This window comes from Berghia stephanieae, chromosome 2 (assembly GCF_034508935.2).
Source record: "Berghia stephanieae isolate SIO BIC M18660-M18661 chromosome 2, UCSD_Bste_1.3, whole genome shotgun sequence".
NCBI classification, from domain to species: Eukaryota; Metazoa; Mollusca; class Gastropoda; order Nudibranchia; family Aeolidiidae; genus Berghia; species Berghia stephanieae.
In genome coordinates, this window is record NC_088361.1 from 53,344,180 (window position 1) to 53,365,143 (window position 20,964).

At 37.3% G+C, this 20,964-nt stretch overlaps 1 protein-coding gene across 2 annotated transcripts in view; it reads left to right on the forward strand.

The window, feature by feature from the left end:
- LOC144965149 (uncharacterized) overlaps nt 1-19,686 on the forward strand; it is a 33,984-nt gene extending 14,298 nt beyond the window's left edge. For both annotated transcript variants that reach the window (XM_078900141.1, XM_078900142.1), the window contains exons 3-4: nt 9,032-9,174; nt 15,012-19,686. In XM_078900141.1, the coding sequence (XP_078756267.1) occupies nt 9,032-9,174; nt 15,012-15,460 (592 nt within the window). In that variant the 3' untranslated portion in view covers nt 15,461-19,686. The remainder of the gene's footprint in view (nt 1-9,031; nt 9,175-15,011) is intronic.
- Nucleotides 19,687-20,964: the final 1,278 nt, after the last annotated feature.

Genomic DNA, 20,964 nt, shown 5'->3' on the forward strand with positions numbered 1-20,964 from the left:
TTTTGCTCTATAAGTGCTAATATTTAGAAAATAATTTAATAGTAAAAATAGAATTCGTAACAGAACCAATAAAAAATAAAATAAAATACCTTTATTTCATTCCTCGAAAAAATCAGATTTTATTCCGCTTCAAATGCCGACTTAAAAAAAAAACAACTTTTTATTTGTCGCATCAAAGACAAAACAAAACATGTATAACGTATATCCGTTAGCTATAATATTATCATGCCACCTACACGCTCCGCTGGACGTGGATGTATTCACTGCCTGGCTACTGTGCCACAGCCGACGAGAGAGGGTTGTGAAGTTTGCGCGAGTCGTCTTCACACACACACACCTAGTCAGTAAATAACGCGCGTACAGAAATGTGTCGGAGCTTCACGGACCGGAAGGTTTCTCTCTATTTTGCTACCGACACACATGCATTTCTCCTTGTCGTATATCTTTTTCCCTATGATTTATTGTTTCCGTCTGGATGTGAGCGTAGCCATCGTTATGTTATAGCCTGATCCTGAAATCCAAAAGGACTGGCAGTTTGACGTCATTATTTGGTTTTTGCACCGCTTAGTGAGTTGTCTTTAGTAGAGCTCATGGAAACAAGTTATTTCATGGGTTGAACTATTGAATGCAACTCACGATTTTGTTTTCTTTTGTGGCAAAAGACTGGCATTTTGACGTCATTTTTTGGTCAGTATCAGGCCATAACTTTACGAAGGCCACGATGTGAAATGGAAAAAAAATATTGCGAAATAATTATTTTTCTTCGAAAGCTCTCACAAGACCGCACCGCCTTCTTCTTCTTCTTCTTCTTCTTCTTCTTCTTCTTCTTCTTCTTCTTCTTCTTCTTCTTCTTCTTCTTCTTCTTCTTCTTCTTCTTCTTCTTCTTCTTCTTCCTTCTTCTTCTTCCTTCTTCTTTTTTCTTCTTCCTTCTTCTTTCTTTTTCTTCTTCCTTCTTCTTCTTCTATAAGAATTAATCCAAATAAACAAAAGAATCAGCGTAAACATTTAACACAAACAAACAGGAGCAAAGTTACGTGTCAAGCACTATCTAGATACACATCCTTCAAAAGGATAGGAATTGTTCTCTTCCTTTCATTTTACTCAGACCTCAAATAATTGGGATTTTAAAAAAAATAATTTTGGTACCATAAAATAAGGACCTCATTATATATAAGTAGGGGAAAGTGACAATATTTGACTAGTCAATTGACGTGTCATATGTGTTGTGTTTATTAATTAATCAATATTTTTGTCCTGTTGTGTCTATTTTCGCGTGTTCAAAAAGTTCCGACAATTTTTTCACCAACCATTTACAGGCCTGATTAAAGGTATTGTGAATTGTTTGGTAGATGGGATAATAACAATGTATAGAATAATCGTTACAATTTTAGTGATATTGATATCTTTTGCTTTGAATGTGAGTGAGAATAATAATTGTGTATATGACTTGATATCACCTTAATATGAAAGTGTCATATTGGATTAGGTTTGAGCTTGGCAGATGGACTGATAACTCTTCCTTCATAAATCCAAATATTCTGCCATATTCGATCATGTAGCGCGCGTTCGTGTTTCCCGTGTTAGCTCTTTGAAAAGTTGGCCGCTATGACTATCATGTTGTCTGTCGATTTCAATCCAAATTTTCGTGGCACTTGTTGTCAAAATCATATCATCTATCGTTCATATCTAATTTCAACTCGATTACAATAACAACGGCAACTGCGGTAGAAGATCGATTTACTGAGTCCTCAAAAAGACTATTAGACCAAAGTCATACAGGGCGCAAACCAACTTTTCTTGAGACGGAAGGATGCCTACTTTTTACGACATATTGGTCACAAAATTTTTAAGAATCTTACTTTCAGTAGTGGAAAAAAACAAAACAAAACACTTTCACTGCTGTGGGTTTATTCCCTGCGATATTGCAATCTCCTTATTTTTAGGTGGTGCGCTAAATTAACTCAAAATTTTTTTTTCCAAAAAATAAAAGCCGCCAAATTAAATTAAATAACCCAGCTTTCCTATTATTGGACGAAGTCAAGTGTCACACCAATGCACCTATCGGCACCGTTCATTTGCATCACACACGTAGAAAGAAAGTGATTATTGAGACTAAAAATCTCCACCATTGAAGAAGTGGAGCAGAATGAGACGATTGCCGAGATATGTGGATACTTTAGAATGAAGTCCAGCACTTTGTAAATTATTTTGAAGGATTATCGGTGAATTTTAAAGGTTGAAATAAGAGTATATGGTACTTTCCCTTGAAAATATAACGAGAGCTCGGGAATACCGAGAATTCATGCTTGGACCGGAGGTTCTGGTTAAAACCGAGCTCCGCTGTATAATTAAAAGGATCGACCTATGATGCCTCTCCACAATACGAACCTGATAAGGTATCGATGTTTCATCAGTTATCAACGCGTCTTTAGGTTGTCGTATGCCCTAATCCAAGCTTTTCTTAAATGTTTACCATAGCACCCCAGGCATTTCTTGTGTCTTTGTCTGGTTTACACTCAATTCGGCCACTTTCCTCAATACCAAAAATTAAAATTCTCGGCAACAAAAAATGTTTTCTATGATACATGGAGCAAATCTAAAGGTGTCTCTAGTTTAGTTTGTCTTAACGATGTATTCAATGTATCCTGTGACGACGTTTCCTTACAGCTGGTCTACATGCAGCAACCGCGCCTTACTGTAAAATACTCCTTTGGATGACTGATGCTCCTTACATCTTGATTGTGTTGTAAAAAAGGCAGCTACACATATTCAGTCGTTCTATGCAGCTTTCCTGTATATAATTTGACTTACATAAAAGAAGTGCATTAGATAGTTTAAAGTTTAGTTTTTGTAGTGTATTGATTTTTAAAAATACGTAAATGGTATAACGTTGTGCTTTCTAATGATATTCCTTTTTTTTTTTTTTAAACTCATTACGTACCTTCCTTTGTGTTTAGGGAGGTGATATTACGTTTTTCTTGCCTTTGTTCGAGTTACCGCTAAAGTGAAGTCATCCATGAAGTTGAATTGATTGCTTCTCTAACATTCTTAAACAGCTCATTGTTTATGTATTGAACAATTATGTAGCTACTACTATTGACTCAAATTTCGTGATAAGTTGAATACTTTATTTTTATTCTACCTGGTAGAAGGCATCGTTTAAGTCCATTTTCGAAAAGAAAAAAAATAGCTTCTCGCTCTCGTTCTCTCTCTCTCTCTCTCTCTCTCTCTCTCTCTCTCTCTCTCTCTCTCTCTCTCTCTCTCTCTCTCTCTCTCTCTCTCTCCCTCCCTCTCTCTCTCTCTCTCTCTCTCTCTCTCTCTCTGAGTAACGTATTAGTGAAACTGCGAGCTTACAATAGATTATTGGACTAGACGGGGTAGGTTGCTGGATGCAAGGTCTCCACAAGTTCAGGAAAAGGTCGGGGATTTGATAATTTTCTTCCTGGGTCGGGAAAAGGGTCAGAAATTAAATCATCATCATCATCATCATCACTACCACCACCTCTATTACAGCCACTGCATCATCATAATTACCACCGCTACTACAACCACCACCACCATTATCCAGTAGACGTCATCACCAGCAGCAGCATCATCATTATCAACACTACTACAGCCACCTTATCACCACCACCATCGTCGTCGTCATCATTATCACTCCCACCACTACCTCAACCACCACCAAATCATCATCCCTGCCCCACTACTGCAACCACCACCACCACCACCACATCATCCATTCTCATCACTACATCCAACACCTCATCATCAATACCACTCCAACTACTGCAACAATCACATTATTATCCTGTCATCTGCATTATTTGCGGTCGCAAATATCAGGGCGATCCGCAAATTTTGGCAAAAAAAAAAAAAAAAGAAAGAAAAAGAAGCGCAAACAAAATGCACTTGCGGAACTGAAGTTTCTGTACACCAGCTCAGGAGTGAATATGGCTGAAGCTGAGGAGTTCTTCCCTCATTGCTTCACTGACAGAGAGAAGGAAGAAGCCAGACAACGGTTTTCTGATGCCAGGCAACATATGCCAAGCTTCAAAAATACATATATCCGTTGAGGGGCAACCCGGCTTGGAATTTTTGAAAGATATTAGGATTTTGAGTCCAAAGAACATTTCTCTTATACACTGCAAATCCTGATTTTTGTCATCTTCCTCAGCATGAGTTGACTAGATATATATTGAGAAACTGGGGCCCAGTGCTGTGAGAGAGTCCGATACTGGAATCATTGAACTGACTCTTTTCTGGAAGTCTGTGGCAGATCATATTCCAGCTCTCGCTGCCTTGGCGTCCCGGTTTGCCATCTCAACATGCTCGTCAGCTGATGCTGAATGAAGCTATTCTTTATATAATCTTGTTTTGTCTTCTACTGGCATGGTAGTTTTTTGCAATCGCTTGCGGCTGCAAAAAATTGCAAAATATCACTGATTTGCACTGTGGCCTCAAAATCTGCAATTTTTTGGTAAATTTTTGCAATTTTTCGAGATTTTGAAAAAAAACAACAAAAGACGAATTTTTTTTTTCTTCTTTTAATTTGATAGCTCGTGTAGAACGTGAAAGATAATTAAAGAGTAGTTTCTTTTTTACTATCCCATTTCCTTCTTATTTACTGGCGCTGATATGACCTTACATTTGTTGTAAGCTTCGTGAAACTTAAATACCCTTCTCTTTCATGAACTAGTCATGGGTTTTTAATTTTTAGGAAAATAACCGCGAATTTTTGCAAATTTTGCTGTTTTTAGCTTGCAAAATTTGGGATTTTTTTTCTTTTTGCAAAAAACCGCCATGTCAGATTCTAGAAGGCGAAAAATCACAGGACGACTAGTTTTCCTTTACTACAATAAGTTCAGTGATGCCTCTTTTTTTGAGTAGTAGTAAAGGAAAACTAGGCCTTTGATGAGTCTGAGTCTGAGAGAAAGTGTACGTTTGAGATAGTCTGTAGGTGTGAACGTTTGATAAATCTGATACTGTGAATGAGAGTGAGTAGGCCCTATGTTATGTGGGACTGAGTTCAATGTTCGTCACTGTAAGTGTTAATAACAGTATGTATCTTTGTGTGTGAGTATGTCTGAAAGTTTGGGCGCATAAATCGCGTTACAGTCCGGAAAATAATAAATGCAGCCTACTGGAAGGCTTGGTTCTGCTCGGCGCATTTTTTGGCAAATTTTGGGAATTTTTAGGCCCCAACTTGGCAAAAAATGCAGATGACAGACCTATTTCTTTAAACTTAAAATTTTGTTACTATCTTTCGAGTAGGAAATTTAATCCAACTATAACAGGGTAAAAGAGGCACCAGACGACTTGTCTTTAGGGAAAACTACTAGACCTATCTGTCTTTTCCTTCTTGCCATTTTTCCTACATAGACACGGCAATCCAGTCAGGATATGGGACTGGAAAAGGTCTATGATTTTTTTTTTTCTGCTGATGTTGCGTCAATCCTGTGTATGTATTATCTGAAAAATAAATTTGAAGTAACTGTACTGTTCACTGGTATCGTTTTGTTTATCCCTTAATGTCCGGTGAATTGATATTACCTCCTTTTATTATAATTATAACACCATCTGTGTCGAGGCCGTCAAGGCATTTTGATTATTTCTACACTTGTCCATTTTGTTTTCTGAGTTTCGTAATGAAAATGAGATTATGTATACTGTGCTTAGTTTGATAATGGTATTATTGGAACACATTTTCACACAAAAACATAGCCTCACCGTTACTCGGTCTCCATGCCTAATTAGTGAGAACTGTAATCATTCTATTTCGGATTTCAGTCATGTTTCAGTGCGGACAATGTCCGATTTCGATTTTAGTGCGTGTGCCATAGTTCAACTTTATTTTTCTTTTAAAATACATACTTAATAATGAATTGTATAGAAAAAGAAAATTCGGTCAATCAACTCCAGCTTGTCGTATTGCAGAGCATTCTGGAATTTGGTGTGCAAGAATCCAGCGAGTATTGTTTATTTTGTTCTTTACTGGAGTGTTCATGAGGAGCTCCACTTCAACCGAGTTGATCATCACTCTTCTCAGTCTTGCAATGTCTCGTTGATTTTCCGTATGGGGATAAAAGTAAAAGGTTTGGAGATTTGAAATCCCTTCATTTTGGCTATTTCAATTATCGCTGTGTGTGATTTTAATTTTGGTGATTTTATGAGTTAATGCGAGTCGAGTCGGCGGTGGTGAGCTATAATGAAATGTTGGACTTCCTTTGTTGTCTGTGCCCACCTCTACTGGTTTGTTTTGCATTGATCACAAAAATTGAATGGCTGGTTAATATTCATCAGCACAGTAAAATACGATTTATTTGTAATGACTTATTTAGATCATTTATTTATTATTACACTCCAGCACGGTTCCCTCGAACTCGTTGGAATGTCCTGATTTTTAAAACTAATTTTTTCCTCGAATACGGTTTCCTTTCCTCGAACTAATTCACCCAGTCAACGTAAAACAAAAATTAGATTAATTGAAAATTAAAGGGGTTTTTTTGTTTTTTAAGGTGACAGGTGAGTTCCATCACTGATGATTTACTGTGTCATTTACAGTTCCGTTCATAGAGTAGTCTGTGGTTCCGTTTGTGTGTAGATATCTATGTACATTGCGGGAATGTTTATACAGTAAGCATACAAAAACAGACACTCCCACATTTCATTCTATCGCTGTTCCGCATAACCGACACCTCTGCTGATTCTTAACTTCGCCACTTGTTCTAATTTCACGGCCACGCGCCATTATATGCTAATAGAGTTGGCTACGAGGGTTAAATGAATGCTGTGATACAATAGATCTCTCTCTCTCTCTCTCTCTCTCTCTCTCTCTCTCTCTCTCTCTCTCTCTCTCTCTCTCTCTCTCTCTCTCTCTCTCTCTCTCTCTCTCTCTCTCTTACACACGCACACGCACACGCGCGCGCACATCAATTCCTTGTAACATGTCATGCATAAAGTTATCTTCCTCAACATATCAAAGTATACGAGGGTATATGCATGCTGTGATACAGTAGATCTCCCCCCCTCCCCCCGGGCTCACACCCACACACACACACACACACACACACACACACCAATTCCTTTTAACATGTCATGTATAAAGTTATCTTCCTCAACGTATCAATAAAAATAATAAAGTTCCCTTTTATTATCTTCAAGCGTAGATTTGTCTTAGGGCCTTTTCCTAGGAACGACCGGAGTAACCGCAGCCCAGCGTAGCAAATTGAACTAGGGAGAGGTGCCTTGCTTAGGGCCACATAACGCGGTGAATATTCAAAGTCGGGTATGAAGCAAAGACCATACCGCTGAGCCACACTGCCCCCCCCCCCCCCCCCCCCCCCCACTCTTCCTTCTCCAAGTCGATTTGGCAGTGCACGGTTTCCTCGAACTATTTTGCATGTCCCGAGAAGTTCGTGTAATTATTTTTTTTAAAGGCTGGTCTTGGATTGCTATGATTACACTAAAACTTGCAGTGTTTTTTTGGGTGGGTTCCCGAACTCCCATTGTGGCAGTCAGGGAGTTACATACCGTGTCTTCTATCCCCCTATATTTGTTTTCCAACTTGCTTTGTGTCTTTGTCTTGGAATGAGATTACGTGTACTTGGTTTTGTCCTGGCCCTGGCTTATACCCTGGCTGGGAGGGAAACGGTAAAATTAGTTTTTGGTGATATTTTTTTCCTTGTAAATCATCTCTCCGTTATGCACCGTATTATGTTATGTTTACATATAAATAATATATGATTTGTTAACATTTAAGTGTATTCCTCTCTGTGTAGACCTGTGCTTGTGTTTGGATGAGACTTTAAGGCGATCTCAGACTAAGTACTTTGATAGTGTGCTTTGGAATCTACGTATGTTTCCTATTTGAACCAATTCCCCTTTGTCGTACTTATTCTTGGGTGCTTTAATTGTAATTCTAGAAATCTTTACTATCCCATTTTCTTCCTTTTTACTGGCGCTAATATGACCTTAATGTGTTGCAAGCGCCGTAAAACAAAACAAAACAAACAAACAAGTACTACCACTCACTACTACTACTACTACTACTACTACTACTACTACTACTACTACTACTACTACTACTACTACTACTACTACTACTACTACTACTACTACGGGAGGACGCCGACAATGCATCATCTGAATGTTTTTCGTTGTTTAATGTTTTTTGTGTTTCGTTTTGTTTTTATTTTGTTGGGGGGTTTTTATATTTGTTTTCTTTTACTAAATGTACAAAGGCATCAATTAAACAACCTGACAACGCTTGTCCGGACATCCAAATAGATAAAAACAGCCAGTGACACCGATACCAATATCTACTTTTTGTGATGATCGCAATAACCAACCTCACGCTTTGATGGAAACGAAGACCGTTTGCAATTCTTGGATTGATTATTGCATTTCAAAAAGCAACTAATAAGTGCCATTTTGGTTGTTTGCATTTCAGACGAAAAGTTATTCCCTGTCCTGTGATATAATTCGGCTGAACCATTCACACGAATGACTCCATTCTAAATTATTGATAACTAAAAATCCCCGTCTCTGAACATCCCTGAATGGTCTTCTGTATCTTTTCGTTATTTTCTTGTACGAATGTGCGAAGGAATACGAGATAAAGAATATGAAATTTTAACCCGTGGGTCGATCCTCAAACGATTGTGGCTACTCCTCCCCCTTCTCCTCCCCCTTCTCCTCCTCCTCCTCCTCCTACTACTACTACTACTACTACTACTACTACTACTACTACTACTACTACTACTACTACTACTACTACTACTACTACTACTACTACTACGGGAGGACGCCGACGACAATGCATCATCTGAATGACAGATGGTGTAAAATTATAAACATAGTCGAAGAAATCAATGAACATTGAAGACTGTTGAGTGACCATCCATGACAATGGGTAGGGTAAAGCATGACGGGAGAGAAGACCTAGATAAGGCGTATACTTATTGATGTGTGGATTCTTTGGGTTTTTATTATTTTTTTTTTTTAAATTGAATTGTTTGTTTTTTGTTCTCAGATCAAGTGTCCACAAACATCAGGAGATGAATCATGATTCAAGCAGAGCATATGTCATCAAACTTCATGGTTTTAGCGCATACCTCAAAAACTTCCCTCCAAGTAGCAAAAGTAATAGTAAATATAAGGGATCTGCACGTAAAGGTATTTTGAACGTTATTGTTATAGACTGTGGGTTTCTTTTTATTTTTAATTATTCCATTTTCCTTTTTATTTTTCATTTTATTTTCTTTCTTGGTTGTCTCATGTTTGTTTTTTTCCCCAGGGGAATAATTTAATACATTGTGAATCTATTAGATAACATGTTATTGCGATTTATTAGTTTTCTTCAAATGACTAAGCATTAACCAATCAAATTAATCCCTGCCACTTAGCCGGTCCCGTCCCGTAACCGTTTATTTCATGTCAACGAAAAGGTCTAGCAAACATTCTTATTGTGCGCCTTACAAAGAAAAAAAGATTTTCAAAATGATGCATACATGTAACTTGTGTCAGCGATGATCGCTACCCTGAATGTTTGGGGGTGAGATCTTTTATTCCCTTTCCAACAAAGCCAGTAAAACAACATGAGAAGTATTTGAGGTGGATTTTTCTACATGGTCGACCCAGAGCTGCCTTTAGTTCATACAAAGCAGCTGAATTGGTCAGCCCCACATTTTTTAGTATTAATCACAACATTTTGATACATTGATGAAGGACTCACATCACAATTGTGAAGCAAGCTATCTAGATTCAAGATTGAGTATACTAATACTAAGCTATAGAGACTAACCTGATGAGTGTTTGGTTTGTCGGTTCATTACGGGCCAGAACGGGACTTCCCTGGCTCTCTGTTTGCTCTTCACCATTCTTAGGTGGGGCCCCTGCACCAATAAAACCTATGAGGTACTTCAGAATGAATGGGAGGCCGTTCCTAGAGGATGGAGTGAGCAGATCTGTTAGTTTAGCTTCTGTGGCCTAAGCGCCGTAAGCATGGACATCTGGAGTAGGATTAGATGTGCATGCTCGAGTTCGAAGTGGACATGATTTCCATGGATTAAATTTCATGTTACATATTTCCTTTTGTTGATTAGTTGTGATCACGCAAACCAAGCAATGTTTCGGCATTGTTTGTACAAGTTACTCATCGTAGTAAAGTTTTAGTTTTTGGTTTTGTTTTTCTTTAATTTTATCAGAATCATATACGTTTTTTAATTAAGCGTGCCTGAAGCTGAAGTTACCAGGTATGCAATCTAATAGCAAAATTTCAATAAGAGTAAGAGCCATTTTCATTTAACGTGCTTGATGACAATGTGCTTAAAGTTAAAGAATGCATGGTCAGAACTTGTAATCAGTTATCAAGACCAATCTTCTGTCTACACTGGGCATCTGCGGGATCCCCCTCTTGATTGGGAAGGTATGCACGACACAGAATGTCTGGTAATTGCATTGTTGACCTTTGCTGTATGTAACAGTTAGATCATACCACTGCAGAGCTAACATCATCCGCTGTAATCTAATAAAATAGGAACTTGGTAGAGAGGTTTCTGAAAAGTCATCTTCAGGGCTTGTGGTCACAAATGTTTGATATTGTTGTATGTTTTCCAAATATGAATCACGAAGCAGTGGAATTTCTTGCATGCAAATGTCACAGACAGCATTTATTTCTCAATCCGGACACAGTGTTTTTCTGTATTGGTTAGTGCTCTTGAAGCATATGCAATTGGCCGACCATTTTGTAGTTGGGCATCACTGAGCCCTGTGCTGGATGCATCAGTATCACTTTGGTATATATGTGTGTCTTTGTTAGCATCATAGAGTACTAATACTGGGCAGTAAGCACATATTATTTCTTTCAATTATTTAAAAGCAATTTTTTTTTTTTTATTTTTTTTTTTTTTGGGGGGGGGGGGGGGGGGGGCTTTAGCCAAGTGAAGGTGGTGGCATCCTTCAGAAGCTCTTGTAATGGAGCATTGTGAGTACTCAAATCAGGGAGAAATTTACCCAAGTAGGTCACAAACCCTGACACCTTGATTTTCGTTTTGCATGATGATGCAGGCATCTATATCAGAGCTTTAACTTTGGCTGGGTGTGGCGTTAGTTTATCCTTTGAAATGAGATGATGACCCACATATGCTACCTGTGGCTGGAGCAGCTTGTTTTTGTTTTTTTTTGTAGGTTGAACTTTGTAGCTCTCTCCGTGACACGGCGGAGTATAAAGTCATGATGCTGTATAGTCTTACCGGTGATGAGAATATCATCTATCACTCACGGCGACTAAAACTCGAACTTTTAGTTTGAGCCAGCGCTCCACCAGTGGGAGGGTAATTAATCAAGTTGTGACAGATCGATGACTCATCATGCTACCGGCATCGGCATTTTCGCTACCTGTATTTTTTCTCTCCGATTCTGCATTTTATTGATATTTTCAAATAATCGTTGCTCAATAATCCGTTGACGTAACTTTTTCTTATTCATATATTCTTGTTCTTCATAATGTAAAGAATATTGTCATACCATTTGTATGGCTATGAACCGAATGGTTTTACAACGCCACTCTCCACGAGTTGTACTATAATTCAATGCAAGATCATAACTATAATTGGTAAGAAACATGTGAATAAATAGCATAAGTCACCGTACAGGCAAATAATTTTGGGATAATCAGAAGCAGAAGAGAATGAGGAAAAAGTGTATGTAAGTTTTATGGCCTGTTCAGACCTGGCAGTCCTGTGAGAGGTCTTGATATTGTGGTAACTCCTTATCAAATCCACCAGTATCCTGTCCACAAATTAGCCAGTCACAGTGATGACTGGAAGGTATGTGTTAGTGTGTGTCTTATAAAACTGATATCCAATCATTCCTTATGAATAAGATTCACTTGATGACATATTTCATTAATTAATAATATAAATTCTATGGTCTGTCACGTTCCCGATCACATTGTCAGTAATAAATTTACTAAGAAATATTTCTATCACTCTCTCTCTTCTATTTTCACACATCACAACTAACAAAGTTTCATGTCTAATCACAATGCATGCAACACCATTATGAAAACAAATAAACAAGTTTAACAATAGTTTCTCATCTATTTTCAACACCAACCAGAAAGGAGAGATATCATTCTAATATTTAGGATTATTATTAGGGGCCTTTATGAAGTACTGACGTCTGGTTCAACTTGAAGCAATGATGTTTCCATTGTGAAAGACAATTTTGCTTTTTCACTTCGAAGTCCTCCTGCTCTTTTTTCAATCTTCCCTATGCTAGAATGGAGCAGTTGACCACCTTGCTCGCCATGGAATCCTAAACCTATCTTATATCGCTTCAACCAGTAAATGCAGTGCATTTCCAATATATGTAATTTGGGGGTAATTGAGTGAGGGAATGCTTCTCTGTAATTCTGCAAATACCTTGCGACGGCTTCCTCTGCTCTTTTAATTTCTTCTGATGACATGGGATTTGAATGGGATACTAATTTATGTACATCGCTGTAGCTGTCATTTAAAGTATTATATTTGATCTCAAGTTGAATTATTTTCGTGATTAGGGTGTCTCTTTGGGTGTTTGTACTAACTGCATGTATAGCTGTCTTTGTAAGGTGTCTGTAGATTACTTTCTTTATGTTTTTGTGGCAGTGATTGGCAATGAAGTGGCCACCTTGAAATGCTTGTCTGACAATTTTATTCTGATCTAAAACATTTTGTATTGCTTTTCTAACTGGTCCGATGATACTTTATTTACATTCTTTCATGTCATGCAATTTTTTCTTTATCTTTTTAAATTGCTTCTCCCACCTCCTCTTTTCAAACATCTTTTGCCACAAAGTCTACATAGATTATTTAGTTTTGTTATATGAGTTTCAAGAGAATGTTCCATCCTTGTCTGAAGTACAAAAAAATTTATTTCAGTACCACAAATAAAATTAATATAAAAAATAAAATCACTCAACCAAAAATAATAATGTTATTTCACACAACGGATTGCCCAGATTTTAAATAATCATAACATTTTTATTTCGTGTGAATTAAGCGTACTTCTTGGACATACTAATTGCAAATTTATTGAATTATTTGAGGGTGTAAGAAAATATGACCCTCATGGTGACAAAACATGTTTTAAAAATATTTTAATCAATGATATACGGTGGACAGAACAATTTCACTCACTAATTTGAAATATTCTTATCTGCTTTATAATCCAATTGGCACTTCACAAAAATATATATAATTACGACAGAAATTTAAAATATTAAAAAAAAATAAGAAGAAATTGTGTGTGACACATAGGTTTCCAGTATTAAGTGATGTAAGGAGTGCATTTCTTATGAATTTTTTGACAATATCACCCTTGTTTTCGGACCTCGCTTACCTCCCCTTGTTTCAACTGACGAAGGTGCAGGTAATTAATCACTTGTGACAGGTGAAGTTCCCTGTTATCAGTGATTTGCCTGTGATCAGGGGAGTGGAATGGGCGACAGGGGAAGATGCACAGTGGGTGGCACGGGGGATACAGCAAGATCAAAGCAAAAACTAAAGAGTCAAAAATTAAGTTAGTTTTATTCGCCGTGCACTGTACACGCATCCGGAATCCCTTCCAATATGTCATCCATAATCCTTTGGTAGACCAGGGGCACTGCTGACTCCAAATGGCAAATGCAGCCAGCAATATCTGCCTATAGGTGTGTCAAATGATGTGAGATAGGACTTAATTTGCATGGACCCAGGAATTTCTGCAGCAATCTCCTCTATAATCTTCATGGGTTAGTGTTCCCTTTGAATAGTTTTGTTCAGACCCGAAGGATCTAAGCACATTCAAACTTTTGTATCCTCTTAAAGCGACAGTCATACGAGTGCTACTGATACTGATACACTCTGTAGGCTCCTACTTTTTAAAAATATGGCTTTAAGTTCCATTTCTTTCAATTTTTAGATTACCTTGTCTTTGAGTGAATAATGCCTTTTTGCATTTGGTTTGAGTTTCATTTGGTATTCCCCTGTCAAAGTGCCATTTGCTACAGCTGTGTTGGGTAACCTCTCATATCAGCTTTCCAGAATCTATTGAGGAAAGGCGTGCAAAGAATCTTAGTTTCTCTGCAGCCTCGCAAGAAATCTATTTTCTTGCTTCACATTCACCAAATCTCACTGAGTATTAATACCATTATGAGCATCAGTGACTTTCAAGACAGGCCTAGTGTAATGGTTGGAATATGCTCTCAGGACTCTTGTTGAATCTGCCAGTTCAGCCTGGTGTGAAATTTCTTGAAACAAGCGGACTTTTAGTGTTACACTTTGCTCCAATTCCAATGTCTATTAAATTACAGCAACACCTGACAACCCTTTGTATTTTTTAAATCACCTGCGTTAAAATTGTCAGTGATACTCAGGATCTCAAGGGCTGATTGCTTCAGTGATGGGCAAGTATACTTAAAGTAGCTTTGGGTCATTGGTCCACGGTTATCAGACTAACTGGTCAGAGAAAAATTTCAAGTCAAAAGTAGATAACTGATAACGATAACTGATGTAATTTTGAAAGGTGTATGTTTATGTTGATTGAATAATCAGGGACTTGATAATCTTTAAAAAGACATCCATGTCAATAGCCTGTCAGGCCACGTGACCATTAGGCAGAAGCACCAATTCTAACAAAGGCCAAGATGGCAGATTAGTGGTAGGTTTTCTTTCGCTTGTTTTGTGTACCCATCAATAAATTGTTTGCCTGGTGATTGGACCATACAAAAATAAAGTGGGGATGGGGCAGGAGCAGATCCATTTGAACCAGTGGCCAATGAAGCCAGAATTTAACAGTTTTCCAACTTAAAGGACAGAAACGATTGCTTGTTACTCTAGAAGCTACTACAATCACAAAGAACTTTCCGCCAGGTAAAAGAACTTTCCACCAAGTCCAACAGATCCAGTTATCCAATCATTACCGATTATCATAATTTAAATATTTACTTTGTGGAATACATAATAATTTTATTACATTTTCTTTTCCAGATAAAGTTAAGACTGGTGAAAAAGTTCGCAAAGATCCCCTCATTTTCAACTGTCACAAGTGCCATTCGACATCGGCTTCGGAGTTCTTTTTCCGAATCCATCTGGCAAAGCATGACGGATTTAAACACACCACTACATTGTCAACACAAGATGGACTACTGATCTGCGCCCATTGCAGTTACATTGCCCATAGCAACATTGACTTGGCAAACCATGTTACCAGCCATGTAACAGACAGACGATATAAGTGTTCCCTCTGTGATCGTGAAAGTCACCACAAGAAGGATATTTTAAACCATATTGATAAAAAGCATAAAGGCGAGGTCGATGCAAAAGTGCTGGACAGAGAGAAAAGAAAGGGAAAGGAAATGAAGCATAAAGCAGTTAATCTGAGTCCAATTATTTATTTGAATCGACTCAGTAAACATAAATACTCCAGGTGGTTGTGACACTTTAAGAACTTGGCACCTCCTTCTAAGAGTTACTGAGATAGTACTATGACATAATTTTTTTTCATACTTGAGATACCTTGATTTATCTCGTTCAAACTAGATTCTACCACCCGGATGGGGACTTTTGGCGGATGCTGGTCAGGAGGTCACTTGCTGTGTCTTCTATCCCCCTGCATCTGTGTTTTCTGAGTTGCTTTCTGTCTTTGTCTTGGAATAGGATTACTAGGTTTTGTCCTGGTCCTTGCCAGAGTCCTTAGCTGAGAGGGAAAGTCAAATTTATAGTGTTAGTTTTGGGAGGTGATATTTCTTTAACTTGTAAATTACCTCTCAGTTATGTAGTGATACTTATATTTTTTGTTGTAAACATTTGAGTGTGTTGCTCTTATTGGGATCATGTGCTGGTGTCTGGATGAGACATTTTTTTAGGTGATCTAAGTACACTGATAGTGTGCTCTTGGAATCTACATCGGTTCCCTTTTTGAACCAATTCCCCTTTGTCATACTTTTCTTTGTGTGCTTTAATTGTAATTCAATTTTTATTTTTTTTTTTGACTATCCCATTTTCTTCAATTTTACGAATGTTGATTTGACCTAAAAGTGTTGCAAGCGCCGTAAAACCCTTAAAAAACGAAAACAAAAACACTGATTCTTCAACCATTCAGGCCATAGGCGTGTGACTTAATACCACTCTATTTCATTATCTAGATTTCACTGAAATCATCCATAATATCAATGATCTGTGTGTTCCTACTTGACAACCAAAAGCAAATAATTCTATTTTCACAAATCTAATTTGCTAAAGTTTATATGCAAGTTGAATGATAATTATATATTTTCTTCCATTGTTATCTATTACTTAGTCTACCTTTTTTATATAATGTTGATATATTGAAGTATTTACGCGAACCTGACTTGTGGTCAGGTATTAATATAGTGTTCTGTTTTCACACTGCTGTTTGTTATTCTATCGATTTTTATTCTATTGCAATAATTTTCTACATTTTATATATTTTTGTTTTTTTCTCAAATTTTGATACTCTTTTTGCAAGCTACAGACGTCTAAAGCTTCAATTCGTTCAGTCGCAATGTCATGACTGCCATGAACCATACATGCACATCATGAGTGCCATGAACCATACATATACATCTATGTCAGTCTTCCAAAAGAAAAGTCTGTTATTTAAAAAATTTTTCTTCTGTCAAATGTAGCCAAGACAATACAGATTTTAGGGGAGTAGGGGAAGGATTTGACCAAATTGTTAAGTCCGCCAGATTTGGATTGTTATTTTGATAAGCCAGATTTTTAGGGAGAAGTGATTGCATAATCCAAGTTGAACTTCATTTTAGGTTGCATACATTTTTTTTTCTCTTGACATTAATGAGTTGAAAAAAAAAAAAGCGTCCATTATATATCCTCTTTCTGTTTGTTAACTTTAGCAGGTTTGTTTACGGTTATAAATTTTGCAGGATTCTTTTGTAGGTATAATTATCCTTAGGTCGTAAATAAATCTTATTGCTACTATAGAATAATAGTGCATACAAGAGAAAGAAGAATCATCAACCTTTGTGCTGGGACTGGATGGAAGATTTGATTTAGGTAAAATTTCAATATGGGGAGAAAGATAAAATGAATAAATGTGACTCAAATGTAAGGGAACAACACAAAACAAATGACGTTTCGGCCTTTGGCCTTCTGTTTAAGAAAATGCATTTTTTTGTTAATGTAGCCATTTGAAAGGATCTTTTTCAGCTGAGATATTTTGTTAATGTTGACATGACCTGATAGTGGTAGTGTCAGAAGTGTTGTAAAATAGCTCCTTAAAATACTCTTGACAATTCTCTTTTGACTCTGTGACCATACAATTTTAACGAATGTTGACTCTTCGGATCAATCATTTAGTGTTAGAAAACTTAAAAACTATCTTTCTGTTAAATGGGTAACAGTTTTTAACAGACGTGTAACAGTAACAGTAACAATGATAAACCCAGGCTTAATGATATTAGGCTGGGTGGGGTTTCCGACCTCCCATAGTGGTCGGGGAAGTACTTGCTGTCTTTTCCCCTGAATGTTTTCCAATTGCTTTCTGTCTTTGTCTTGGATTGAGATTACTTAGTTTTGTCCTGACCCTGGCTGGAGTCCATGGCTGTGCGGGAAACAGTCAAATGAATAGTTATAGTTTTGGGAGATGATATTTTTTTTCCTTGTAGATCATCTCTCTGTTATGTCTCTTATGTTATTTTTTATTTTAAACTTATGATTTGTAATTGTAAACATTTGAGTGTATTCCTCTCAGTGGGATCTTATGCTGGTGTCCGGATGGGACTTTTTAGGTGATCTCAAACTTAGTACACTGATTTTATGCTCTTAGAATCTCCATTGTAATTCTAGAAGGTGTCTCTCTCATTTTCTTCCTTTTTACTGGCGCTGATGTAATCTAAATTTGTTGCAAGCGCCGTAAACCCTTAAAAACAAAAGCAATAATATTAAGCTCCAAAGGACCCATTTTTAAATGCCATAAGCATCGTTTTTTGTTTTTTTTAAAAAGATGATTAAATAAACTGCTTTGTATTCTGCCACCAGTATTACTTTTTTATACTTATACTCACGCATAATGCAATTTCATGCGATGGAACTGTCTCACATAAACACAATTTTAAAGACAATGAAAATGTATGTCCCTCAAAAAGTATTTATTATTATGTTAGATTGAAATAGATACTGAAAATTGAATTTTTCTGTCAAGAATATTAGACTTGGCTCAATTATAGGTACAGTAGAGTTGGGTGAGTAAGGCCAGTTGGGGTAACTACGACCAAATGTCCCCCACCCCCGATTGAAAATTATTAAACAAATAATATGGTAAAATGTAATATACATCATTTGATAGATTTTACCCTTTCCCATACTTAAAAAAACGATATTGGATAGATTAGTTCAATGTCAAGATATACAATGTTTAAAAAAGTGGTTTAACTTGTTTAATGATATTGTAGTTGTTGGCCTACTCTTGGAATCTACATTTGTATCCTTACTGAACCATTCCTCCTGTCTTACTTTCTCTCGTGTGGGGTTAATTGTAAATCTACAAAATTTTGACCACATTATTATATTTTCTTTCTTCTTACTGACTATAAATGACCCAAATGTTATGCACGCTCCATAATATCCTTTAAAACAAAAACAAAAAACTGGGTGGGGATCCTGACCTCCCATAGTGGGCAGGGAGGTACATATTGTGTCTTCTATCCTCCCATACCCGTTTCCCAATTGTTTCCTGTCATTGTCTTGGAATGAGATTACTTAGTTTTGTCCTGATCCTTGCCGGAGCTCCTTGGCTGGGAAGGAAACAGTCGAATGTATAGTTATAGTTTTGGGAGATGATATTTTTTTCCTTGTAAATCATCTCTCTGTTATGCATTGTATTATGTTGAGTTTACATATTATATTAAATGATTGGTAAACATTTGAGTGTATTCCTCTTAGATGGGACCTGTGCTTGTGTCTGGATGAGACTTTTAGGTGATCTCAAACTAAGTGCATTGGTGGTCTGCTCTTGGAATCTACATCTGATCCCTATTTGTTCCCAGTTCCCCTATGTCTTACTTTTTCTTGGGTGCTTTTATTGTAACTTTAACTTTTTACTATCCCATTTTCTTCCTTTTTACTGGCGCTGATATAACCTAAATGTGTTGCAAGCGCCGTAAAACCCTTAAAAACAAAAACAAACAAAAACAAAAAATTAGTGTCATCTTTCTCATCATTTAAACTTATCAGAATATAAGTCACTCTTCTGCATTTGGTCCCTTCCCATCGTTATACTGTTTTGAGACGGTAGGTCACATATTTTGATTTGAATGCTACTCATTCAACTCTATTTAACAAGAATAAAATGTTTGAACAGCTTGATTGCAGTATTCCAGAATTGCAAAACTTAATAAAAATGTACAGTTTTATAATATCCGTATTCATCATGTGTACTGTTACTTGTAAAATGGCCATGAGGCCAAGCAATATAGCAATTGCATTTAATATTACCATGGAATAAGCTAGAAATTAAAATTTGTTAATATTTTTCATACTTGTATTGTTTTAAAGTTGGGGGGGGGGGGGGGGGGGGGTAGGGGGGGCTGATTTATTTGTTTTGTATTTTTTTTATACTACTATGGATTGTTGACTTTGTTGCTACATTGCATTTTTTTTTATTAAACTTAAACTTCTATTATTTTTTTTTGTTTTGTATTATTCAAACATGTGTTGAGAGTTGCTTCTCTGTCTTGTGTCATAACGTTCCAATACGCTAATATGTGAATTTTTGAACTTTCCAAGATACTTGTGATTCTTGGATCGGTGCAATAAAAATTTGAGATCCCCTTAAGTACGGACCGCGAATCAGACAAGATCAAGAATTTGTTTTTATTCGCCCTCTCAGCCAAACGAAGTGATCCGGTACCTTCCGATGAGTGATAGGCACATCCTACTGCATCTGCGCTCTTTGAACTATCCACTCGGGGCTAAAAAGAAGAGACGAGGTCAAAATAACTCCGGATCGGACATACTGCCCTCACTCACCGCTTCCTTCTGGAGAGGGATGAAAAACCCCTCTGCGGTTGAGCAGCTATGGCCCCTCGAGGCCGATAAAAATTGATAAAAGACAGAAACGGGCGCTTAAATGACCTAAATAGTGTCGGAAAACGCCGTTTAACACCTAAAAAACAATAAAAATAAAAAAAAAAACAATGATGTGAATTTACACATGAACGTTGATTGTGGCCATCCATGAGTCGGGTAAGTCAAGAATGTTGATTAGCCTTTACTTATACATACCACTAGTATACCTACTACTACTACTATAACTATAACGGTAAATGAGAAAGAATTAGTATTAGTATTGTCCACCATTTATTCGCTATCCATACTCGGTTGTATTTGTATTCACCCATTTCCATGAATCCTCCCACAATGGGCAGGGAGGTACTTACTGTGTCTTCTATTTCTATCCCCCTATATCTGTTTTCCAACTTCAGGGTTCCCACTCGGTCGGGAAGTCGGGAAAATGGTCTTGAATTTTTTAATTTCCTCAAGATCGGGGAAAAACGGTCTTGATTTTTTTTTTTTTGTCCGAGTCGGGGAACTTTCAAATCGGGTGTGGTCATAAACGTGAAGTTTGGTGTCTTATTATTTACTTATTAAGCAGTGATGATAAACACTGGCGGTCGGTCTATTCAGCGAAGTTGCTTTGTGCCGCCCAATATGCTGCTTTTCGTTAACACTCGCGCATCTCTCCTCTAGTCGTGACAGATAGCCTACCTGCTGTACGAAGGTTGTAGGTCAACGCAGACGGCTCTCTTTTTCTTGTTGCCAACTAGAAGCTAGGGGAGGGCATCCGGGTCACCAAAAGGTCATCGATGCTTTAGGTTTTGAGAAGTCAGGTCATCGACGACTGAGAACTTCCCGACCTCCACTTAGTTCTCGATGCTTTTCTCGTCTCGAGAATCTTGGT